This window comes from Thalassophryne amazonica, chromosome 11, assembly GCF_902500255.1.
Source record: "Thalassophryne amazonica chromosome 11, fThaAma1.1, whole genome shotgun sequence".
In the NCBI taxonomy this organism is placed as follows: Eukaryota; Metazoa; Chordata; class Actinopteri; order Batrachoidiformes; family Batrachoididae; genus Thalassophryne; species Thalassophryne amazonica.
This window is the reverse complement of record NC_047113.1, coordinates 30,995,102-31,021,321: the sequence shown is the minus strand read 5'-3', so window position 1 is coordinate 31,021,321 and position 26,220 is coordinate 30,995,102. Positions and strand designations below refer to the sequence as shown.

Below are 26,220 nucleotides of genomic sequence, written 5' to 3'. Positions count from 1 at the left end.
CCAAATACTGAGTGCATAAATGAACACATGCTTTTAGAAGTTCGATATTTCTGTATCATAAATCATTTTTTTTAAACTGATCTCCTGAAATATTCTAATATTTTGAGATATGCATTAGCTGTTTTTAGGAGCTGTAGGCTGTAATTATCAAACTTAGAATTAAAAATGGCAAACATTTTGGTTTCTATGGATTGAAACTAGAATATGTAAACTTTTCGTCATCTAAAATTCGTGACAAACCAATATTGAACTTTCTGAGATGCACCTATCCACCACAAATGCCTCATATTGTTTGTTGATATCGAAGTGTCTTTACTGATATTAGACACCATTCAATTTTTTTTTTTCCATTTCATCCTTATCAATGAAATATTTAATCTCCCAGGTGGCTGTGACATTAAGTGGTATTCAACAAAACGCTAAGCATATTAAATAATTATAATTATGTTTTTGACATTTAATGTTGAACACCTTTTAAATTGTTTTCAAATAAATAAATTGGCAGCATCATTTGCCCTCCCCATTCTTTTTTCTTTCTGTTTGCACGTTTCGATGTGTGTTTAGTGCTGAAAATTTACACGCGGTGCACTTAATTGGATCATAATTAATTGCTGATGTGTATCAACACAAACGACGAAACGGACATTATTAACTTGTTCATAGCAGGAGCCACAGTCCTTTACGCACGGTTAACGTACATAAATCCGTGCATAAAACTCATCAACAGGAATGTAATGACGTTACTTTGAAACGAAAAAACTGATTAAAAGTCGAAAACACAGAAATCCGTGCGTAAAAGATCCCAACGAAACGGACACACACGGGTTACTATCATTTACGCACGTTTTACGCACAGAATACGTGCATAAAAGTCATCAAAAGGAAGATAAGAAATTAATCTGTCACTAATGAAGATGATTTTGAGAAAATCTTTGCAGTTTAAAGTATTTCTAACAAAAACGTCAATTGAATAGTTTGAGACTAAATAAACAAATAAAGCTGAACTTTTTAATTACTGCTCCATCATAAATTCAAAACCAGCAAAAGCTCAAATAACTTTTGGACCACAATGGAAATAAGTGTTTTCACTTTCTTGCGTCATCTATGTATTTTTTAATGTATTTACAATTATATTATGCACTTACATTGAACTTTCTAAATAAAATCAGTCGTCTGCTTCTACGTCTTCTTTCAGAAATATGACTCACTCACTCATTCATCTTCAACCGCTTACTCCAATTAAGAGTCACGGGGGCTGGAGTCTATCTCAGCAACCCCAGGGCGTGAGGCGGGGCAAACTTTGGACAGGACGCCAGTCTGTCTCAGGGTGACATATAGACAAACAAACACATTCAATCCGTGCACGCACGCCTATACGGACAATTTGAATTTTCCAACCTACCAAACCTGCATGCCTTTGGATGTGGGAGGAAGCCGGAGCACCCGGAGAGAACCCACGTAAACACGGGGAGAACATGCAAATTCCATACATAAAGGCCACAGGTGGGACTCGATCCCATGACCTTATTGCTGTGAAGCAACAGAGCTAACCACTGCCCACCATCGTGCTGCTCAGAAATAAAAAAAACAACAACAAAAAACTATATCCGAAATAATAATAATAAAATATATTGTCTAACACAAAGTAGAAATATTAAATGTTTTTTGACGTGACAATTTTCTCACAGGATCGATGTCGCTGCTCTCCACAAAAGCGTACTCACTGGTGAGGTCATAGCTGTCGCGCGCTCTCATTGGAGGATGAGAATCAGACTGATGATCAGACACTTTGCACGCACATCTCATGGTTTCATTTAAGGCTCTCTCGTGCTGAAGATCGTCTTTACTTTCGCCACCGGATCGTTCGACTTTTTCCTGCTCTTCACGTTTCAGTGGTTGAAGGAAGAAATCCTCTCGATGGCGCGTCATATCCGCCAGTTTTCCCGAAGATGGTTCATCTCAGTGTTTCTTTTTCTTTCTGCCATTATGAGCACGGTTTTAACCGTCACTCATTATTCTGTGCCGGAAGAAATGGAGGAAGGCGCCACCGTGGCTAATTTAGCGTCTGATTTGGGGTTAGATGTGAAGACCCTGACAAAAAGAAAAATGCGCATCGACGCTGTCGCCACTAAAAAATATCTCGACATCAACAAAGACACCGGAGAGCTGTATATCGTGGAGAGGATCGATCGAGAGTTTTTGTGTCCACTGAAAACAACAATCTACTGTTTCCTTAAATTAGACGCAACGATTGAAAATCCAGAACGCATGTTTAATATCGAGGTGGAAATCACAGACATTAATGACAACGCTCCTCATTTTCGGCGGGGGACGATGCATTTGGATATTTCTGAATCGAGTTCCGTTGGTGAGAAATTCTCACTCAACAACGCTGTCGACCCAGATGTCGGAACGAATTCTGTGAAGGGATACCACCTGAGCTCAAGTGAACATTTTGCCCTGAAAATTCAGACGGGGAGAGATGGATCAAAGTTTGCTGATTTGATTCTGATCAAAGCTTTGGACAGAGAGCAGCAGGCGGTTCATAATCTCACACTGACGGCTGTGGACGGAGGAGACCCCGTGCGCAGCGGCACAGCCAGCATCATTGTTCGTGTGCTCGATGTGAACGACAACGCCCCTGTTTTCCAAAAAGACAAATACGTCGTGGATGTGATGGAAAACTTCCCGATTGGCAGTCTGGTAATTAAACTTAACGCCACTGATTTGGATGAAGGATCCAATGCTGATATTGTTTATTCATATAGTTTGTACACATCAGAGAGAACGCAAAAAATATTTGAGTTAAATCCAGAAAATGGTGAAATCAGAGTGAAAGAGATGATAAATTATGAAGATTTTAAATTTTATGAAATGGAGGTTATTGCCAGCGATAAAGGCCCAAACTCTTTATCTGGACAGTGCAAAGTGACAATAAATATGACAGACATGAATGACAATCACCCAGAAATTTCAATTAAATCATTTCAAAGTCCGGTCAAAGAGAATCAAGTTGTAGACACAGTGATAGCTGTAGTTAGCGTCAATGACAAAGACTCAGGTGATAACGGAGTGGTTGATCTTCATATTCCTGATAACATGCCTTTCAAACTGAGAGAATCCTCTGATAATTATTATGAATTAATCATCTCAGAGCCTTTAGACCGTGAGAAGGTTCCAGAATATGACATCACTTTCACTGTAACAGACAGAGGTTCTCCTCCTTTATCTGACAATGAAACTATGACTTTAGAACTGCTGGATGTTAATGACAATGTTCCTCAGTTCCCTCAGTCATTTTACACCATACGTGTGATGGAGAATAACGCACCTGGAGCTTTGCTCAGTTCCCTCACTGCGTTTGACCCTGACCTCCATGAAAACCAGTATCTAGTTTATTTCATCGTAGAGAAGGAGATAGCCAACACCTCCATGTCCATGCTGTTCTCCATCAATCCAGAGAACGGTAATCTTTACGCACTCAAAACTTTTGACTATGAGATTGAGAAGGAGTTTCTTTTCCACATTGAGGCCAGAGACTCTGGCTCTCCTCCACTCAGCAGTAATGTGACCGTCCACATCATTATTGTGGACCAGAACGACAACACTCCAGTTATTGTCTCTCCGTGGAGACCACACGGCTCAGTGGTGGAGGAGAAGATCCCCAGATCTACTGATAAAGGCTCTCTGGTTGCCAAGGTGATCGCAATAGACACAGACTCAGTGCACAACTCTCGGATTACCTACCAGTTTCTCCAGGTGACTGATGCCACCTTGTTCAGTCTGGACCAATACAATGGAGAGATCAGGACCATGAGGATGTTCAGTTACAGAGATCCACGTCACCAGAGAATGGTTGTTGTTGCCAAGGACAATGGGGATCCTGCTCTCTCTGCTACAGTCACCATCAAGCTGTCCACAGTGGAGACTGCTGTTAAGGCCTACTCTGACATGACTGAGGAGCGTCTAGAATATGACATCTTTTCAGACTTAAATCTGTATTTGGTCATCGGTCTGGGCTCGGTGTCATTTCTCCTGCTCATCACCATATTGGTCACCATTGTGCTGAAGTGTCAGAAAACCACACTCAGCAAAGCGGCTCCACCCTGCAGGAACAGTGTGATCAGTGAGAGGAACTCCACCATCGCAGATTCCACTCTGGTGTCCAACGATGCCTACTGGTACAGTCTGTTTCTAGCAGAGACCAGGAAAGGAAAGCTGGTGGTTAGACAGCCTCTGCCAAAAGGATCCAGATACATCGTGTCCAGTATACCAAGAAGCACAGGACTGACAGAGACTAGTGACTCTGCTGCCTCCACTCTGCAGGTAAGAATAATTATATCATTTTACAAACGGATGTCCCACAAACTGAGGTTGAAAGCTGCAGTATGCAGAATATTTAACATTGTTTGTTCAACATGAACTGACTGCAGTGTTCACTTGTGAGATTTTTTTCTTCTTCGCCTTTTCCTCATATGTCCTGTATACATATTGCAACTCAGCCACATGGGGCGTGCAGCCAGTACATTCTGAGTGCCGGTCCCAAGCCCGGATAAATGAGGAGGGTTGCGTCAGGAAGGGCATCCGGCGTAAAACAAGCCAACCCAACTATGCAGACTCAGAATCGAATTCCCATACCGGATCGGTCGCGGCCCGGGTTAACAACGTCCGCCACTGGTGCTATTGCTCAACAGGGTGCCGGTGGAAATTTGGCTACTGCTGGGCGAAGACGACGAAGTAGAGGAGGAAAACATTGCCACGGACAGCGGGAGAAGAAGAAAACTAGAAGGGTGGAAATGAGAGTGGGGACTTTGAATGTTGGTAGTATGACTGGTAAAGGGAGAGAGCTGGCTGATATGATGGAAAGGAGAAAGGTAGACATATTGTGTGTGCAAGAGACCAAGTGGAAGGGAAGTAAGAGCAGGAGCATCGGCGGTGGGTAAAAGTTGTTGTACCATGGTGAGGACAAGAAGAGAAATGGTGTTGGGGTCATTTTAAAGGAAGAGTATGTTAAAAGTGTGTTGGAGGTTAAGCGAGTGTCTGACAGGGTGATGAGTGTGAAGTTGGAAATTGAAGGGGTGATGATGAATATCATCAGTGCATATGCCCCACAGGTAGGTTGTGAGATGAAGGAGAAAGAAGATTTCTGGAGTGTGTTAGATGAGGTGGTGGAGAGTGTGCCCAAGCATGAAAGAGTGGTGATAGGAGCAGACTTCAATGGGCATTTTGGTGAAGGGAACAGAGGTGATGAGGAAGTAATGGGTAGATATGGTATCAAGGATAGGAATGGGGAAGGACAGATGGTAGTTGATTTTGCAAAAAGGATGGAAATGGCTGTGGTGAATACCTACTTTAAGAAAAGGGAGGAGCACAGGGTAACATAAGAGTGGAGGAAGGTGCACACAGGTGGACTACATTCTTTATAGGAGATGCAAGCTAAAAGAAATCCCAGACTGTAAGGTGGTAGCAGGAGAGAGTGTCACTAGACAGCATAGGATGGTTGTTTGTAGGATGACTTTAGAGGTAAAGAAGAAGAAGAGAGTGAGAGCTCAACAAAGGATCAGATGGTGGACGCTGAAGGAGGAAGACTGTTGTGTGAAATTTAGTGAGCAGGTGAGAGAAGCACTAGTTGGAGGGGAAGCAATTTTGGACAACTGGAAAAGTACTGCAGATGTGGTGAGGGAGACAGCTAGGGCAGTACTGGGTATGACATCTGGACAGTGGAAGGAAGACAAGGAGACTTGGTGGTGGAATGAAGAGGTCCAAGAAAGCATAAGGAGAAAGAGGTTGGCGAAAAAGTTTTGGGATAGTCGGAGAGATGAAGAAAGTAGACAGGAGTACAAGGAGATGTGGCGTAAGGTGAGAAGAGAAGTGGTAAAAGCAAAGGAAAAGGCATATTGCGAGCTGTACAAGAAGTTGAATAGTAAGGAAGGAGAAAAGGACTTGTACCGACTGGCCAGACAAAGGGGCAGAGCTGGAAAGGATGCGCAGCAGGTTAGGGTGGTAAAAGATGCACATGGTAATGTGCTGACAAGTGAGGAATGTATGCTGAGAAGGTGGAGGGAATATTTTGAAGAGTTGATGAATAAAGAAAATGAGCGAGAGAAAAGGCTGGATGATGTGGTGAGAGTAAATCAGGAAGTAAAAGAGATTAGCAAGGAAGAAGTGAGGGCTGCTGTGAAGAAGATGAAGAGTGGAAAGGCAGTTGGTCCAGATGACATTCCAATGGAGGCATGGAAATGTCTAGGAGAGATGGCAGTAGAGTTTCTAACCAGATTGTTTAATAAAATCTTGGAAAGTGAGAGGATGCCTGAGGAGTGGAGACGAAGTATGCTGGTTCCTATTTTCAAGAACAAGGGTGATGTGCAGAGCTGCAGTAACTACAGAGGCATAAAGCTGATCAGCCACAGCATGAAGTTATGGGAAAGAGTAGTAGAAGCTAGGCTTAGAAAACAGGTGAAGATCTGTGAGCAGCAATATGGTTTCATGCCTAGAAAGAGCACTACAGATGCAGTGTTTGCTCTGAGAATACTGTTGGAAAAGTACAGAGAAGGACAGAAAGAGTTACATTGTGTGTTTGTGGACTTAGAAAAAGCTTATGATAGGGTGCCAAGAGAAGAGTTGTGGCATTGTATGAGGAAATCTGGAGTGGCAGAGAAGTATGTTAGGGTAGTGCAGGACATGTACAAGAATAGTGTGACAGCGGTGAGATGCGTAGTCGGAATGACAGACTCATTCAAGGTGGAGGTGGGATTACACCAAGGATCAGCACTGAGTCCTTTCTTGTTTGCAGTGGTGATGGACAGGTTGACAGATGAGATCAGACAGGAGTCCCCATGGACTATGATGTTTGCAGATGACATTGTGATCTGTAGTGAGAGTAGAGAGCAAGTGGAGTCTAGTCTGGAGAAGTGGAGATATGCTTTGGAGAGAAGGGGAATGAAAGTCAGTAGAAGCAAGACTGAGTACATGCGTGTGAATGAGAGGGAGCCCAGTGGAATAGTGCAGTTACAAGGAGTAGAAGTGGTGAAAGTAGATGAGTTTAAATATTTGGGGTTAACTGTTCAAAGTAATGGAGAGTGTGGTAGAGAGGTGAAGAAGAGAGTGCAGGCAGGGTGGAATGGGTGGAGAAAGGTGGCAGGAGTGATTTGTGACCGAAGAATATCAGCAAGAGTTGAGGGGAAAGTTTACAAAACAGTAGTGAGACCAGCTATGTTGTATGGTTTAGAGACGTGGCACTAACAAAAAGGCAGGAGGCAGAGCTGGAGGTGGCAGAGCTGAAGATGTTGAGATTCTCTTTGGGAGTGACAAGAATGGACAAGATTAGGAATGAACATATCGGAGGGACAGCTCAGGTGGGACGGTTTGGAGACAAAGTCAGAGAGGCGAGATTGAGATGGTTTGGACATGTGCAGAGGAGGGACCCAGGGTATATAGGGAGAAGGATGCTGAGGATGGAGCCACCAGGCAGGAGGAGAAGAGGGAGACCAAAGAGGAGGTTCATGGATGTGCTGAGAGAGGACATGCAGGTGGTTGGTGTGACAGAGGAAGATACAGAGGACAGGGTGAGATGGAAACAATTGATCTGCTGTGGCAACCCCTAACGGGAACAGCCGAAAGACAAAGAAGAAGAAGAAGAAGTCCTGTATGCATATTGTAGAACTACTGTATTTGACCGTTCATGAGCATTTTGCAAGTACAAGTGCATTTCAAATCATTTAAATGTTGTGAAAAAGTTCGATATTTTCATCAGTTTTTTCAGAGTTAAAATTTACCATTCTAGTTTCAGTACATAGAAACTAAAGTGTTTCATTTTGAATTTTATTTTTGATAATCATGGCCTACAGTGCCAAAATATAGAACATGCGTATCTTAAAATATTAGAATATTTTATTTTGAGTCACTGTTTTTGCACTTGGAAGACCATGAATCTTTCAAATTGGGTTCAGCACACACAACCACAATCATGGGGATGACTACTGAAGTGACAGTTGTCCAGAAGACACTCATGGACACCATGAACAAGGAGGTTTAGCCACAGAAGGTTATTGCTGATAGCTCTGGCTGTTTACAGAGTTCTAGATGAAAGCGTAGTCATGGAAAGTTGACTGGAGGGGAAAAGTGTACTCAGAAAAGATGCACAATTCACAGGGATGACTGCACCCTTGAGAAGATTGTCAAGCAAAGCCAATTCCGGAACTTGGGGGAGCTTCAGAAGGAGTGGAGTACAGCTGGAGTCATTGCATCAAGAACCAACACACACAGATGTGTCCAGGAAATGAGCTACAAGTATTCCTGGTGCCAGAAATGTCAAATGTTTTACCTGGGCTAAGGAGAAAAAGAACTGGACCGTTGCTCAGTTGTCCAAAGTTCTCTTTTCATGTGAAAGTAAATTTAGCATTTAATTTGGAAATCAAGGTCCCACAGTATGGAGGAGTGGACAGGCACAGAATTCAAGCTCCTTGAAGTTTCAGGTGCAGTTTCCAAAGTCAGTGATGATTTGGCATCATATTATATCTGCTGGTGTTTGTCTACTGTGTTTTATCACATCCAATGTCAACCCAACCATCTACCATGAGGTGTTAGAGCACTTCACGCTTTCATCTGCTGCCAAGCCTTATGGAGATGCTCATTTTCTTTTACAGCAGGACTTGGCACCTACTCACAGTGCCAAATCTACTAGTAACTGAGTTGCTGACCATGGTGTTACTGTTCTTGATTGTCCATATAGACAATCCCTCAGATTCTCAATGTGATGTTGACAAGAGGAAGATCAGAGACACCAGAGACAACAATCCAGACGACCTGAAGGCTGCTGTCAAAGCAACCTGGACTTCCAGAACACCTCAGCAGTGCTAGAGGCTGATCACTTCCACGCCACACCACACTGATGGAAGAATTCATTCAAAAGGAGCCACAACCAAATACTGAGTGCATAAATGAACACGTTTTTAGAAGTTCGATATTTCTGTATCATAAATCATTTTTTTTAAACTGATCTCCTGAAATATTCTAATATTTTGAGATATGCATTTGCTGTTTTTAGGAGCTGTAGGCTGTAATTATCAAACTTAGAATTAAAATGGCAAACATTTGGTTTCTATGGATTGAAACTAGAATATAAACTTTTCGTCATCTAAAATACGTGACAAACCAATATTGAACTTTCTGAGATGCACCTATCCACCACAAATGCCTCATATTGTTTGTTGATATCGAAGTGTCTTTACTGATATTAGACACCATTCAAATTTTTTTTTTTTCCATTTCATCATTATCAATTAAATATTTAATCTCCCAGGTGGCTGTGACATTAAGTGGTATTCAACAAAACGCTAAGCATATTAAACAATTATAATTATGTTTTTGACATTTAATGTTGAACACCTTTTAAATTGTTTTCAAATAAATAAATTGGCAGCATCATTTGCCCTCCCCATTCTTTTTTCTTTCTGTTTGCACGTTTCGATGTGTGTTTAGTGCTGAAAATTTACACGTGGTGCACTTAATTGGATCATAATTAATTGCTTATGTGTATCAACACAAACGAAGAAACGGACATTATTAACTTGTTCATAGCAGGAGCCACAGTCCTTTACGCACGGTTTACGCACATAAATCCGTGCATAAAACTCATCAACAGGAATATAATGAAGTTACTTTCAAACGAAAAAACTTTGATTAAAAGTCGAAAACACAGAAATCCGTGCGTAAAAGTCACCAACGAAACGGACACACACGGGTTACTATCATTTACGCACGTTTTACGCACAGAAATACGTGCGTAAAAGTCATCAAAAGGAAGATAAAAAAATCTGTCACTAATGAAGATGATTTTGAGAAAATCTTTGCAGTTTAAAGTATTTCTAACAAAAACGTTACTTGAATAGTTTGAGACTAAATAAACAAAGCTGAACTTTTAAATTACTGCGCCATCATAAATTCAAAACCAGCAAAAGCTCAAATAACTTTTGGACCACAATGGAAATAAGTGTTTTCACTTTCTTGCGTCATATATGTATTTTTTAATGTATTTACAATTATATTATGCACTTACATTGAACTTTCTAAATAAAATCAGTCGTCTGCTTCTACGTCTTCTTTTCAGAAATATGACTCACTCACTCATTCATCTTCAACCGCTTACTCCAATTAAGAGTCACGGGGGCTGGAGTCTATCTCAGCAACCCCAGGGCGTGAGGCGGGGCAAACTTTGGACAGGACGCCAGTCTGTCTCAGTGTGACATATAGACAAACAAACACATTCAATCCGTGCACGCACGCCTATACGGACAATTTGAATTTTCCAACCTACCAAACCTGCATGCCTTTGGATGTGGGAGGAACCCGGAGCACCCGGAGAGAACCCACGCAAACACGGGGAGAACATGCAAATTCCATACAGAAAGGCCACAGGTGGGACTCGATCCCATGACCTTATTGCTGTGAAGCAACAGAACTAACCACTGCCCACCGTCGTGCTGCTCAGAAATAACAACAAAAAATATATTTCCAAAGTAATAATAATAAAATATGTGTAACGCAAAGTAGAATTAAAAGTTTTTTGAAGTGACAGTTTTCTCACAGGATCGATGTCGCTGCTCTCCACAAAAGCGTACTCACTGGTGAGGTCATAGCTGTCGCGCGCTCTCATTGGAGGATGAGAATCAGACTGATGATCAGACACTTTGCACGCACATCTCATGGTTTCATTTAAGGCTCTCTCGTGCTGAAGATCGTCTTTACTTTCGCCACCGGATCGTTCGACTTTTTCCTGCTCTTCACGTTTCAGTGGTTGAAGGAAGAAATCCTCTCGATGGCGCGTCATATCCGCCAGTTTTCCCGAAGATGGTTCATCTCAGTGTTTCTTTTTTTTTCTGCCATTATGAGCACGGTTTTAACCGTCACTCATTATTCTGTGCCGGAAGAAATGGAGGAAGGCGCCACCGTGGCTAATTTAGCGTCTGATTTGGGGTTAGATGTGAAGACCCTGACGAAAAGAAAAATGCGCATCGACGCTGTCGCCACGAAAAAATATCTCGATATCAACAAAGACACCGGAGAGCTGTATATCGTGGAGAGGATCGATCGAGAGTTTTTGTGTCCACTGAAAACATCCATCTACTGTTTCCTTAAATTAGACGCAACGATTGAAAATCCAGAACGCATGTTTAATATCGAGGTGGAAATCACAGACATTAATGACAACGCTCCTCATTTTCGGCGGGGGACGATGCATTTGGATATTTCTGAATCGAGTTCCGTTGGTGAGAAATTCTCACTCAACAACGCTGTCGACCCAGATGTCGGAACGAATTCTGTGAAGGGATACCACCTGAGCTCAAGTGAACATTTTGCCCTGAAAATTCAGACGGGGAGAGATGGATCAAAGTTTGCTGATTTGATTCTGATCAAAGCTTTGGACAGAGAGCAGCAGGCGGTTCATAATCTCACACTGACGGCTGTGGACGGAGGAGACCCCGTGCGCAGCGGCACAGCCAGCATCATTGTTCGTGTGCTCGATGTGAACGACAACGCCCCTGTTTTCCAAAAAGACAAATACGTCGTGGATGTGATGGAAAACTCCCCGATTGGCAGTCTGGTAATTAAACTTAACGCCACTGATTTGGATGAAGGATCCAATGCTGATATTGTTTATTCATATAGTTTGTACACGTCGGAGAGAACACAAAAAATATTTGAGTTAAATCCAGAAAATGGTGAAATCAGAGTGAAAGAGATGATAAATTATGAAGATTTTAAATTTTATGAAATGGAGGTTATTGCCAGCGATAAAGGCCCAAACTCTTTATCTGGACAGTGCAAAGTGACAATAAATGTGACAGACATGAATGACAATCACCCAGAAATTTCAATTAGATCATTTCAAAGTCCAATCAAAGAGAATCAAGTTGTAGACACAGTGATAGCTGTAGTTAGTGTGAGTGATAAGGACTCAAGTGATAACGGAGTGGTTGATCTTCATATTCCTGATAATATGCCTTTCAAATTGAGAGAATCCTCTGATAATTATTATGAATTAATCATCTCAGAGCCTTTAGACCGTGAGAAGGTTCCAGAATATGACATCACTTTCACTGTAACAGACAGAGGTTCTCCTCCTTTATCTGACAATGAAACTATGACTTTAGAACTGCTGGATGTTAATGACAATGTTCCTCAGTTCCCTCAGTCATTTTACACCATACGTGTGATGGAGAATAACGCACCTGGAGCTTTGCTCAGTTCCCTCACTGCGTTTGACCCTGACCTCCATGAAAACCAGTATCTAGTTTATTTCATTGTAGAGAAGGAGATAGCCAACACCTCCATGTCCATGCTGTTCTCCATCAATCCAGAGAACGGTAATCTTTATGCACTGAAAACTTTTGACTATGAGATTGAGAAGGAGTTTCTTTTCCACATTGAGGCCAGAGACTCTGGCTCTCCTCCACTCAGCAGTAATGTGACCGTCCACATCATTATTGTGGACCAGAACGACAACACTCCGGTTATTGTCTCTCCGTGGAGACCACACGGCTCAGTGGTGGAGGAGAAGATCCCCAGATCTACTGATAAAGGCTCTCTGGTTGCCAAGGTGATCGCCATAGACACAGACTCAGTGCACAACTCTCGGATTACCTACCAGTTTCTCCAGGTGACTGATGCCACCTTGTTCAGTCTGGACCAATACAATGGAGAGATCAGGACCATGAGGATGTTCAGTTACAGAGATCCACGTCACCAGAGAATGGTTGTTGTTGCCAAGGACAACGGGGATCCTGCTCTCTCTGCTACAGTCACCATCAAGCTGTCCACAGTGGAGACTGCTGTTAAGGCCTACTCTGACATGACTGAGGAGCGTCTAGAATATGACATCTTTTCAGACTTAAATCTGTATTTGGTCATCGGTCTGGGCTCGGTGTCATTTCTCCTGCTCATCACCATATTGGTCACCATTGTGCTGAAGTGTCAGAAAACCACACCCAGCAAAGCGGCTCCATCCTGCAGGAACAGTGTGATCAGTGAGAGGAACTCCACCATCGCAGATTCCACTCTGGTGTCCAACGATGCTTACTGGTACAGTCTGTTTCTAGCAGAGACCAGGAAAGGAAAGCTGGTGGTTAGACAGCCTCTGCCAAAAGGATCCAGATACATCGTGTCCAGTATACCAAGAAGCACAGGACTGACAGAGACTAGTGACTCTGCTGCCTCCACTCTGCAGGTATGAGAAATATCATTTTGCAAACAGTTGGCCATCAAACTGAAGTTGAAAGTTAGTGTTTGGAATTTTTTTATATGATTTAACATTAGCTAACTGCAGTGTTCATTTCTGAGAAATTAACTTCTTTTCTTCATATTTTCTGCATATGTCTCCCAACTATTTGAATTCAAATTTAATCAGCATTTTGCAAGTATGCATCACAAAGCCCTCATATTGTTTGCTAATGCATCAGTTGCTTTTATTGGTATTGGGCATCATTTGAATTTTGTTTTCATCTCTATATTTAATCTCCCAGAAAACGGTTGACCTTCTTAAATGCTTTAGACGGTTACTTTATCACTGTTTATATGCTGATTTTTGAGAAAGCATTTGCAGCTTGAAGTATTTAAAACGAAAACCTCTCGTAAATGGTTTGAGACTCGATAGAACAAAAGTAATTTTACTGCTACACCAGCACAAAATTGCAAAATTGCAAAATAAATAAAAATAAAGATTTGTGAAATGGTTTTCTTTTCAGTGATACAAATCTACATCTAAAAATGTTATTGTCTTCCAGCCATTCATTAATATTCTGCCAAGTCACTGTGGCAGCGGTATTCCCCGTGGTCTTGTTTGACAGAAAGCTGAAATATTAAATGTTTTTGAAGTGACAGTTATCTCCTAGGATCATTGTAGTTGCTGCACTCCGCAAAAGTGTACTGACTGGTGGGGTCATCCCTGTTGGGCCATTGAGAATGGGGGCTAGAGTGCAGCTGGTGTTTTATACGTGTGATAGTTGGTGGCATGGTAGTGTGGCAGGTCCCCTTTGAGGAACCCTGGTATGTTGTGCGACCGCATGATAGGGGAAAAAAACTGTGTGAAGGCTCGACCTCTGAGGACAGTGACGCAAACAGTGGCTGCTGTGAGTCAGTTGAAGCTGACCTCAGACGTGTTTAAGGTACTTTTTGCATTCGGAGATGTTTTTTAGTTGGTGTTACCTGGTAACACTGACAAAGCATTTGTGTGCCAAATTCTGGGAGATAACACAGGCCAAGATTTTGTGTGATGGTTCCTTGTTTTGCAAAAAGACGAGGCCCAGTGTTACAAGGCCTTGATTGTTGCATCTTTATGTGGTAAGGAAGTGTCGTGTTGCAATGTTTCGCATCAAAAGTTGATTAGGGGAGTTATTTTTGGGGACCTGGACATGTTCCAAAATCAGATTTCTGCAGAGGACTGAAGATGGTATGCCTGTGGACAGTGAGTGTGTGATGTTAGTGTTTGATGGTGAAGGGTTTTTTTCTGTTCTGTTACGTGCAGCCACCTCTCTGGTGTTACCACTGCCAGTGGTTTGGCCACATTGCTGTGGTGTACCGGAGCAAGCAGAGGTGTGGCAGGTGGGTGTAAGGGGGAACAAGGTTATTGACTGTGTGAGAATGGACCCCAGTTTAAATGCTGCAACTGTGGCAGAGTTCCACAGTGCTGTGTATTGGGGATGTATTGTTTACAAGAAAGCCGAGGTTGTGATGTGGGTCAAGGCTGAATTTAGAGTTTTGTATGCAAACGCAATTAAGGGGACTGCACAGAGCAACCCACAGGCTGTGCGGAGTGCACCTGCTCTTAAGGATATTTGTTTTTATACCTCTCTGTAGCTCATTTGGGTCATCAGAGTCACAGATCACTGCCATTAATAATTGTTGACAATAAGATTACGTTTCATGGCCTTAATGTTGGTCAGGCTTCCTATTTGGATTTCTTTTTCTTTTGCTGTTACAGATCATGTTTGTCAATATGTTGTATAAAAAAAAATGCTTATACATTTACTGATGAAGTGGATGCAGGTTTTTACATTCTGTACCAGAGTTCCAGCTTCAGTGCACATTGTTTTGTAATGTGTTCCTTGATATTCACTTTCTAATTTAGAAGCTGTCATTGTTACATATGACATTACCACAGAAACTGATTTGGACAGTAGAGTTGGGCGATATGGTAAAAACTACAATCACGATTATTTTTCACCCATATTGGTTGATTTCTATTCATCACAATACATAATTTGACAATGCCGCTAGTTTAAAGAGTATAATAACTAAAGCCTGAAAAAACCTGTGTTTATTATTCCAACTTTAGAATATTTTATTAAAAATAGAACATTTAAATATACAATATATATATATATATATATATTTTTTTCTGCCTCAACAAAAGTTATCTTACCTTGTAACTCATAAATGCCATCTATGTGGACTTCATTGCTTTGACCAAACCCCTTCCATATAATGTCATATCTGTCTTGCACTCTAGACCAGCTGGTAGCTGCAATGGACCACTAGGTGTGAAAACTGCCAATAAAATCCACATGAAGGAGAAGGTGACTAGTTTTATTGCAGAAACAGATGTCAGAGCAGACAGAGGCAGGAGCTGCAAAAAACTCTTCTCACATTGAATTCAATGTGTTGTTTTTTTAACCTCTTATCTAAGGCATATGATGATACTGGCATTGCATCCAGACTCAATCATCTGATTTCCTGTTTTATTTTGTTTTGTTTTTTCCCCAGTTCTAATTCCTTTGGCAAACTGCTGTCGAAGCAATTCCCAGATTTGCTCTGCTTGCTTACATGTTAGAAGCAATAGGTTGGTCTGACCTGACTGTTCCAGCCTCTACGCATCTTCTAATTTACAATAACAAACCCAGTCTCACATGTTTTTTGTCGTGCTCCCATCACGAAATGAGTAAAATTTTTAAGACAGGGTGTCTTATTTATATCTTACTATTACTAACCGTAACCATAACCACCCCCAGACCCCCCCCCCCCCCCCCCCACAGTACTTTTCATTTTGTGCTCCCCTCACGGAATGTATTAGAATAAATTTGTGCTCCCCTTATGAAAATGTTGCACTTTTCGTGACAATATCATGAACCAATAGATTAACATATATTTCATGACGCTAAATCATGACATACCGTGAGATATGGTAGACCAAATCTTACCTCAGGCATACCACAACATCCCATAACATGTTTTAGTACAGTAACAATTTATTTCCCTCAACCCTATGAAAAGTTTGGTCAGATTTGTTGGTGTCTTTCCAGTCACATAATTGATTATTTGATGTATATTAAGAAATGCTTTTACTAACTGATCTATAAATGACGAGGCTTTTTATAAGCTGCTGAATTATGTCGAGCACAACGGATCGGATTTGATGAGTGAGTTGTTTGATTATTGAGCAGCAAGTGTTTTCGGATCACATACATTTTTGATTATCATCCTAAACTGATTTATTATTGAATCATGTGTCATCATTCATGAATGCCTTCATCATAGTTTGTGTAACATTGCTGGTGGTCCCACACAGTGTTGGTGTCTAGCCTATCAGCTGTGTTACATTAAAATTTTAAAAATGTGAATAAAGGTAAATACATGAACAAACTGAAATATCTGACACAATTAATACAAAAATCATTAATGTTGTCCATTATGCCACACAAAACTGTGAGAATTTATTCATGGTCAGTCATCACTATAGTGAACTCAGTAAGTACAGAATTCTGGCAAGATGCACATTTCCAACACTTTGGAATTTGGTTACTTTGTGCTTAATTGTAGAATATCACAGAAAATATTAATGTATTCAAGGTTATCCATTGAAATGACTGATTAAACAGTTTGGGGGAGGGGGGTGTTGCAATATTTTTGTGGGTAATGCATGCATGTTGCCTCCTTGTAAGGGGCTGAGCCCCCCTAAAGATCAGAGCCTAGATCTCTTGATTGTAATGGAATATCAGGTATGACTTTTTGGACATGGAGCACATTTCTCTGTGTGTGATCCATCATGGAGGTGCCTCAGTGTTGAGGAACCAAGCAAATGGAAAAGCTAAGGGGATGCCTAGATGTCATGTGGCTGTGGCAGATATAGATGGATACTTTCTAGAGGTGAGGATGGACTGGTTGTCTGCCTGGGTGGTTGCCATCCAGTATCCATTGTGGCTCTGCAGTGTGGTAGATGCAGTGATGCACAGCACCAGTGCATGCTTCCAGACCAGACCTGACCTTAAAACCCGAGAGCCACACACAAAAAGAATATAAATACTACATTGCTCATGTAGTTTGGAAGCAGTTACTCTAAATTTGAAGCTAACTGTCTGAAAAAATGAGCTCAATTTATATGTATTTATTTATTTGCTTTCAATTCTGTCATTGTCCCAATATATTTGTATGGAACTTTAATGTTGTGCTTTTTAGCATGTGCAGATACACCCTCCAACACTGGTGTGCATCCTTAATCACTGTAGAAGAAAATCATTAGCTACCTCCAAAACCTGGAGAAAGAGGGACTCATCAACAGGCAGACATACTACAGACTGTACCCTGGGGACGCCACTCCGTGCATCTATGGACTGCCCAAAATCCACAAACAGGACGTGCCATTCAGGCCTATTGTATGTAGCACAGATTCCATCACGTACAATGTGGCCAAGCACCTCAAGTGGATTTTGGCTCCTCTAGTGGGCAACTCAGAACACCATGTGGAGAACACACAAGATTTTGTGAACAAGATCAAGGACCTGCAGCTGGAGGCAGATGAAACAATTGTGTCTTTTGATGTGACTTCGTTGTTCACCTGCATCCCCACCGCTGAGGCTGTCTCAGCTGTGAGGCAGAGACTGCTGGAGGATATGTCTCTACTTGAAAGGACCAAACTCACACCAGACCACATCTGCCAGCTCTTGGAGATCTGTCTTAACACCACGTATTTCCTGTTTAGGGGGAATTACTACAGGCAGATTCATGGCTGTGCAATGGGGTCTCCGGTATCCCCCATTGTTGCCAATCTGTACATGGAGCGAGTGGAGAAGACAGCCTTGACATCTTTCACGGGCATCTCTCCCAGTCACTGGTTCAGATATGTTGATGACACATGGGTTAAAATCAAGCAACAGGAAGTTGAGGACTTTACAGAACACATCAACTCGGTGGATGCCAATATCAAGTTCACACGTGAGGATGCCAGAAACAACCATTTAGCCTTCTTGGACTGTGATGTTACGATTGGAGAGAACAGGCAGCTCCAGACAGGGGTTTACAGAAAACCAACTCACACTGACCAATATCTGCTCTTTGGCTCAAACCACCCCCTTGAACACAAGCTCGAGGTGATCAGGACGCTTCAACACAGAGCCCTACAGGTGCCCACAACTGCAGAGGGAAGGGCTAAAGAACAACAACTTGTCCGGAAAGCCCTCACAGTATGTGGGTACCCACGATGGTCCCTGGACAAAGTGCAGAAGTCCCAGAGAACAAAGAGACCAGATAGACAGGAGACGGAGACAAGAAGAAGAGGAGTGTCTCTCCCTTATTTAGCAGGAGTAGGGGAAAAACTACAGAGGATCTTCAGACACCACAAAATCCCAGTTTGCTTTAAACCTGTTAACACCTTGAGACAGAAATTAGTTCACCCTAAGGACAGGATCCCTAGTTACAAACAGAGCAATGTAGTGTATTCTATCAGATGTCAGGAAAACTGTAACGAACACTACATAGGTGAGACGAAGCAACCTTTACACAAAAGGCTATACCAGCACCGCAGAGAGGGCGCCAATGGACCTCAGTCTGCAGTTCATCTCCACCTTAAAGACACTAACCACACGTTTGAGGACAAGGAAGTTAAAATATTAGCCAGAGAGAAGAAATGGTTTGAGAGAGGGGTCAAGGAGGCATTCTTTGTGAAACGTTTGAAACCTAGCCTTAACTGGGGAGGGGGTCTGAGACACGCTTTATCCCCCGTTTACAATGGGGTACTTGGGTCAAAGGAGTTTCAGTCTTTTGTTCATGGTAATGAGTCATTCACTTCATCAGCAGAGTCGTCAAGGGAGCCATCAGGAGAGGGACAGCTGCCCTGTCATTGGGAGGGTGCTAACTAGAGCACAATAGGTGCTAATTAGAGCTATTGTTTAGTCACCAGCCTATAGCAGTCAGCCTCTCGGTAGGAAGGGTCTGGTTAGGTTTAAAACTCCAGCTTTTGTGACTTCTTGATTATTCTTCTCTACAAGAGTCAAGACAGAAGTCAGACCACCAGAGCAAGAATTTTAGCTGAGGAAGCTTCTGCGATTTGAAGCGAAACGTCCTCGCGTCAAGCAACCCAGTGCAGTCGAAGATTCAAGCTTCTCTACTATGGAAACGACCTGGACAACTGAGAGCCTACACAGAAACATCCTTAATCACTGTCAGCTTTTTCAGGACACACAAACTCTAGTAACGTTAATAATATTGTTTCTTGTGAGATTATCCAAGCAAACATTTGAAGGTGAAAAGAGAAGATTTCACTGACTTTCTTCACATGCCTAACTTTGTGTGGTAAGAATAACACACAAGGGTGAACAAAAAATGAAATATAAACCATACTCTACTGTTTTCTATTTGTTTTTAACCCCATTCAGTGTGTGATGTTTGTGTTTTGCACACTGGTGCCTGATAACATGGGGTCACAGTCTGCACTATTTCAGAATATTAATAATTTTCTAATGTAGGCTACATGCACAACCTTTCCACATCTTGTGTTTGCATTAACCTGACCATTAAATTGCTTGTTTCCTTTTCTCCTCCATCCAAAGTACCCTAAGTGAAGGAAGCCCACTCTGCAGCTGGAGGTATGCAGGCGTCTTACTCCCTCACCCCAGATGACTTTTATAATGTTTTTTTTGTCTCTGTTCTGTTCACAGTGCATTTTTTAAAATACATTTTCCCCTTTGTTTCTTTTGGAGAAGCTTATATGCTTTATTGCACAGGGACACTTCAATACAGCACATACAGTTTTCTGTATTCGATTTTTCACACTCACCATTTATGTATTGTTATTGTGTCACACTCTGTACAGACTCGGTGACATATAGACTCCTACTTCCTCTGTCTGATTGAGGTTTGTATGGGGCACGGCTGGTATGATTTAAATCACTGTAAAAAAAAATCTAAAAGATAATCAAAATTAGTTTTTTAGAAATCAGTATTTAAGGCATCACTGAAATAAGAAATCAGTTTCATTAATTAATGGTAATTATGTTTACTTGGACAAATGATGACTGAGAATCTCAAGTCGGTAATTTAAAGGTAAGATCACAGGTTGGCTAATTAGGGGATTATCTCCAGCAGGGTCATGCTCAGTCACGCATGAATGGAGGCTTTGTCTGTCATGCTTCTTCTGATAAGAAAGAAGCCTGAAAAGTTGCAGCCTGAACATTGCATATGGATAAATAAGTACCAAATAGGACTAAAATGCTTTCAAATATTGAACCTTTTCCAAAGTGAGAATTTCCATTGAAATAATGGGCCATCGGGGAGAGGCGGAGAGCTGGGGTCGCATTGCTTATTGCTCCACAGCTCAGTCGGCAAGTGTTGGAGTTCACTCCGGTGAACGAGAGGGTCGCGTCCCTACGCCTTCGGGTCGGGGACAGGTCTCTCACCGTTGTCTTGGCCTACGGCCGAGCAGCAGTGCAGAGTACCCGACCTTCCTGGAGTCCCTGGGAGGGGTACTAGATAGCGCTCCAACTGGGGACTCCATTGTTCTCCTGTGGGATTTCAACGCCCACGTGGGCGGCAACAGTGAGACCTGGAGGGGGGTGATCGGGAAGCACGGCCTCCCCGATCTGAACCCGAGTGGTGTTCAGTTGTTGGACCTCTGTGCTAGTCACAGTTTGTCCATCATGAACACCATGTTCGAGCACAAGGGTGTCCATAAGTGCACGTGGCACCAGGACACCCTGAGCCGGAGGTCGATGATCGACTTTGTAGTCGTATCATCTGACCTTCGGCCACGTGTCTCGGACACTCGAGTGAAGAGAGGGGCAGAGCTGTTGACTGATCACCACCTGGTGGTGAGTTGGATCCGCTGGGAGGGTAGGAAGCCGGTCAGACCTGGCAGGCCCAAACGTATCATGAGGGTCTGCTGGGAATGACTGGCGGAACCCTCTGTCAGCGAAGTCTTCAACTCCCACCTCCGGGAGAGCTTCTCCCAGATCCCGGGGGAAGTTGGAGACATGGAGTCCGAGTGGACCATGTTCTCCACCTCCACTGTCGATGCGGCTGCTCGTCGCTGTGGTCGCAAGGTCTCTGTTGCCTGTTGCGGCGGCAATCCCCGAACCCGGTGGTGGACACCGGAAGTAAGGGATGCCGTCAAGCTGAAGAAGGAGTCCTACTTATTTTTGTTGGTAGGTGGGACCCCAGAGGCAGCTGACGGGTACCGGCAGGCCAAATGTGCCGCAACCCGTGCGGTCGCAGAGGCAAAAACGCGGGTCTGGGAGGAGTTTGGGGAGGCTATGGAGGACGACTATCGGTCGGCCTCGAAGAGATTCTGGCAAACCGTCCGATGCCTCAGGAGGCGGAAGCAGCTCTCCACCAGCACTGTTCACGGTGCGGGTGGGGAGCTGTTGACCCTGACTGGGGATGTTGTCGGGCGGTGGAAGGAGTACTTCGAGGATCTCCTCAATCCCATCGTCACATCTTCCGAAGAGGAAGCAGAGACTGGGGACTCGGAGGCGGACTCATCCATTACCCAGGCCGACGTCACCGAGGTGGTTAGAAAGCTCCTCGGTGGCAAGGCTCCTGGGGTGGATGAAATCCATCCTGAGTACCTTAAGTCTCTGGATGTTGTGGGGCTGTCTTGGCTGACATGCCTCTGCAACATCGCGTGGCGATCGGGGACAGCACCTCTGGATTGGCAGACCGGGGTGGTGGTCCCTCTGTTTTAGAAGGGGGACCGGAGGGTGTGTTCCAACTATAGGGGGATCACACTCCTCAGCCTCCCCAGTAAGGTCTATTCCAGAGAACTGGAGAGGAGAATTCGACTGATGGTTGAACCTCGGATTCAGGAGGAGCAGTGTGGTTTTCGTCCTGGTCGCTGCACACTGGACCAGCTCTACACGCTCCATCGGGTGCCCGAGGGTTCATGGGAGTTCGCCCACCCAGTGCACATGTGTTCTGTGGATCTGGAGATGGCTTTCGACCGTGTCCCTCGGGGCACCCTGTGGGGAGTGCTCCGGGAGTATGGGGTCCGGGGTCCATTGCTAAGGGCTATCCGGTCCCTGTACAACCGCAGCAGGAGCTTGGTTCGCATTGCTGGTAGTAAGTCAAACCTGTTTCCAGTGCGCATTGGCCTCCGCCAGGGCTGCCCTTTGTCACCAGTTCTGTTCATTATTTTTATGGACAGAATTTCTAGGCGCAGCCAGGGTGTAGAGGGGGTCTGGTTTGGGAACCACAGAATCTCGTCTCTGCTGTTTGCGGACGATGTGGTTCTGTTGGCTTCGTCAAATCAGGACCTTCAACATGCACTGGGGCGGTTTGCAGCCGAGTGTGAATCGTCCGGGATGAGGATCAGCGCCTCCAATTCCGAGGTCATGGTTCTCGACCGGAAAAAGGTGCTTTGCCCTCTTCAGGTCGGTGGAGTGTCCTTGCCTCAAGTGGAGGAGTTTAAGTATCTCGGGGTCTTGTTCACGAGTGAGGGATGGATGGAGCGTGAGATCGATAGACGGATCAGTGCAGCATCTGCAGTGATGCAGTCGCTGTATCGGACCGTCGTGGTGAAGAGAGAGCTGAGTAGGGGGGCAAAGCTCTCGATTTACCGATCGGTCTACGTTCCGATCCTCAGCTATGGTCATGAGATTTGGCTCATGACTGAAAGAATGAGATCGCGAGTACAGGCGGCCGAGATGCGTTTCCTCCGTAGGGTGGCTGGGCGCTCCCTTAGAGATAGGGTGAGGAGCTCGGTCACTCGGGAGGAGCTCGGAGTCGAGCCGCTGCTCCTCCACGTCGAAAGGAGTCAGTTGAGGTGGCTCGGGCATCTTTTCCGGATGCCCCCTGGATGCCTCGCTGGAGAGGTGTTCCGGGCACGTCCCACTGAGCGGAGGCCCCGGGGAAGACCCCGGACACTCTGGAGGGACTACGTCTCTCGGCTGGCTTGGGAACGCCTTGGGGTTCCCCCGGAGGAGCTGGGGGAGGTGTGTGGATTGGGAGGTCTTGGCGGCTTTGCTTGAGCTGCTGCCCCCGCGACCCGACTCCAGATAAAGCGGAAGAAAATGGATGGATGGATAATGGGCCATGCTAGTAGTAGTCATACGAGGTCTATTAGAAAAGTATTCGACCTTATTATTTTTTTCAAAAACCATATGGATTTGAATCACATGTGATTACATCAGACATGCTTGAACCCTCGTGGGCATGCGAGAGTTTTTTCACGCCTGTCGGGTTACGTCATTCGCCTGTGGGCAGTCTTTGAGTGAGGACCCGCCCACCCTCTCATCGATTTTTTTTTTTTTCATTGTTTAGGAATGGCTCAGACTGCTGCTTTGTTTGATCAAAATTTTTTCAAAAGTGTAAGGCACAACTGAGTGGACACCATTTGATAAATTCAGCTGGTTTTCGGTAAAAATTTTAACGGCTGATGAGAGGTTTTGGTCTGGTAGTGTCGCCGTAAGGACGGCCCACGGCGCCTGACAGTGATCTGCGCTTCGAGGCGGCAGCGTCTCGCCGTTTCAAGTTGAAAACTTCCACATTTCAGGCTCTGTTGACCCAGTAAGTCGTCAGAGAACAGAGAACTTTCAGAAGAAGTCGGCATGAGGAGTTTATTCTGACATTTTGTAATGAAAGAACGTGCGGGCAGAGTCGCATGTCGGGCTGGACCCGACCGCGGGGGGTCGCGACAGGAAAAACACCTCCGTTGGAAACCTTAATGGGCAAGTTGGAACATGCCCAAGCTGTTAAACAATTTCTCAGTTACTCACTTGTTGAAAGCCATCAAAAGCCGCCTGAATTTTACAAATGGTTTTCAACATGGAGGTGTTTTTCCTGTCGCGGCGCACACAGATTTGCCAAGTCGTCATGGAAACGACTCGGCGAATTTGCGCGCACGTCTTTCATTTAAAAAATGTCCTTAAACAGTGGAATGTCCGCATAAAGTCCTCATGCCGGCCTCTTCTGAATCTTCTCTGTTCTCTCACGACGTCCTGGGTGAATTAAGCCTTAAATTAGGATGTTTACAGGTCGAAACAGGCCGGCGACGGCGCCTGGAAGCGCTGCACGACGTCCTGCTCCGTGGGAAGTCCTTACACCGACAGAAACACCCCATAATCTCTCATCAGCCGTTAAACTTTTCACCGAAAACCAGCTTAATTTCTCGAATAGTGTCCACTCGGATATTCCTCACAGGTCCAGAAAAATTTTTGATAAAGCAACGGGTGCCGTCTCGAGCAGCGTGTGAAACAAAGGAATTCAGCCGAGAGGGCTGAACCACATCTCACTCAAGGCCTGCCCACAGGGAAATGACGTCACCGACACGCGTGAAAAAACTCACGCATGCGCACGAGGGTTCAAGCATGATTGGTGTAATCGCACGTCATTCAAATCTATATAGTTAAAAAAAAAAATAAAAGGGTCGGTTTATTATCTAATAGACCTCGTATTTAGCATGGAATAACTTTGTACATGTTGTATGTGCACTTTTTATGTTTTAACATGTCAATAAAGATTTTAAGTAATATACTGATATTATATTATGATATTTGCATACTCTCATTTAGAACAGTGAAATAAATAAAAATGAAAAAAGTAAATTTAACTCAAAGGTAGATTTAAATAATAATAATAATAAAAAAAAATCAAAAACCACAACTTTTTTTAAGTGGATTTCTTTATCAGCCCTGGTAAGGGGGGATCTCAGCATTATCACACAAAAGTGTATTTGACAAAGGTCTGCAAAAACTAAATTTAATGACTTTGAGTAATCAAGTCATATTCCAAGTAGCATTCAAATTGTGAGACTTTCCTAGTTATCATTTATTTATTTCATTTCATTTATTTATTTTTTGCATGCAAACCAGAATGTAATACATAACTGTTATGAAACCTGTACTCTGGGACTAAAACTCAACCTGCTGCTGCACATAATCCACACACACACATCAACTAACACTGATGTTATTTTCTGGCTTTGTTTTACACCATCGGACATTTAATGGAACATACATATAAGAAAATATCTGTCAGATCTGTGCTGAATAAATTGAACTACCATGCTTTTCAAAGGTATGTGTACATGTGAAAATGAATTCATCCCAGCCCATTACTAATATACTGGGAGGTTGTCACATTCATGAATATGTGGTCTGAATGTGCAGTTCCTGTATGATTGCACTGATAAGAAGTCTAACTGGATTGAGTTTTACTGACTCAAATCACAGGATGACACTTCTGTTGCAGCGTGAAATGTTACCTCATTCTTTGTGCAGGAAAAATGCAAAGTGGAGCCAGCCCCCTTCGCTGTTACATAGCAACCACTCTCCTTCACATAACCTTACAACATGGTGCTCATTGAAAGACTCGTCACATCACCGCTAGGATTGACTCAGCCCCTCTACCCACTCTGTCTTTTGCTTGAAGCCCCTGTCCGAGTGACAGCCATCAGATGCGTGACATGTCAGTTTTGTCAGACAAAAGGCTTTTGGTCTTCTGCTTATTTCCTCTAATTCTGTTTTGTCATTGACAGGCATCAACAACCAGCAGCAGCAGCTCCAAATAAGACCACATCTCCAGTGGCATTTTGGACTGAAGCTAATAGGAAGCCTTCACAAAAGAAAGGAGAAACCCCAATCAATTATGGTCAATGCCCGCTGTTACCCAACCCCAACCTCCCACACCCACCCTTTTATCAAAGCACATGAAAAAAACAATCAGCAAAGCCTCTGTGTCCGTTCAGTGTGCATGATCAGTCTGCACACTCCAACCATCGCTTCAGACACTCCTATAAAAAAAAGATTGTACATAAAACTACACCATTTGATATTCAAGAAGACACAACATGAACTGTTTGAGTGGATGCAGACTGGGTTATCATGGTGATAACAGACTATTTGCCCTCTGCAACCAAGAAACAAATATTGGGTGTTAACATTTTTATCTTCTGTCTTGCACTGTTTGTTTTCATCACTTAACCAAGAAATGAAACATCCAATAGCACAATTAATATCAAAA

At 43.5% G+C, this 26,220-nt stretch overlaps 2 protein-coding genes across 3 annotated transcripts in view; both read left to right on the top strand.

Annotated features, from left to right (window-relative positions):
• The window catches only part of LOC117519860 (protocadherin alpha-C2-like), a 39,327-nt gene extending 13,107 nt beyond the window's left edge, over positions 1-26,220 (top strand). Inside the window, exons 2-3 of the mRNA XM_034181127.1 lie at positions 19,818-19,853; positions 25,736-26,220. Coding sequence (XP_034037018.1) covers positions 19,818-19,829 — 12 coding nt within the window. The 3' untranslated portion in view covers positions 19,830-19,853; positions 25,736-26,220. The remainder of the gene's footprint in view (positions 1-19,817; positions 19,854-25,735) is intronic.
• On the top strand, positions 1,600-26,220 carry LOC117519859 (protocadherin alpha-C2-like). Of its 2 annotated transcripts, none has more exons than XM_034181126.1 (2): positions 1,600-4,326; positions 13,226-13,246. In XM_034181126.1, the coding sequence occupies exons 1-2, from the start codon at positions 1,918-1,920 to the stop codon at positions 13,229-13,231; spliced, it is 2,415 nt and encodes an 804-aa protein (XP_034037017.1). In that variant the 5' UTR covers positions 1,600-1,917; the 3' UTR covers positions 13,232-13,246. The 2 variants fall into 2 exon arrangements, with proteins under 2 accessions (XP_034037017.1, XP_034037016.1); XM_034181125.1 differs by lacking the exon at positions 13,226-13,246 and adding an exon at positions 25,736-26,220 and having other exon boundaries at positions 1,601-4,326.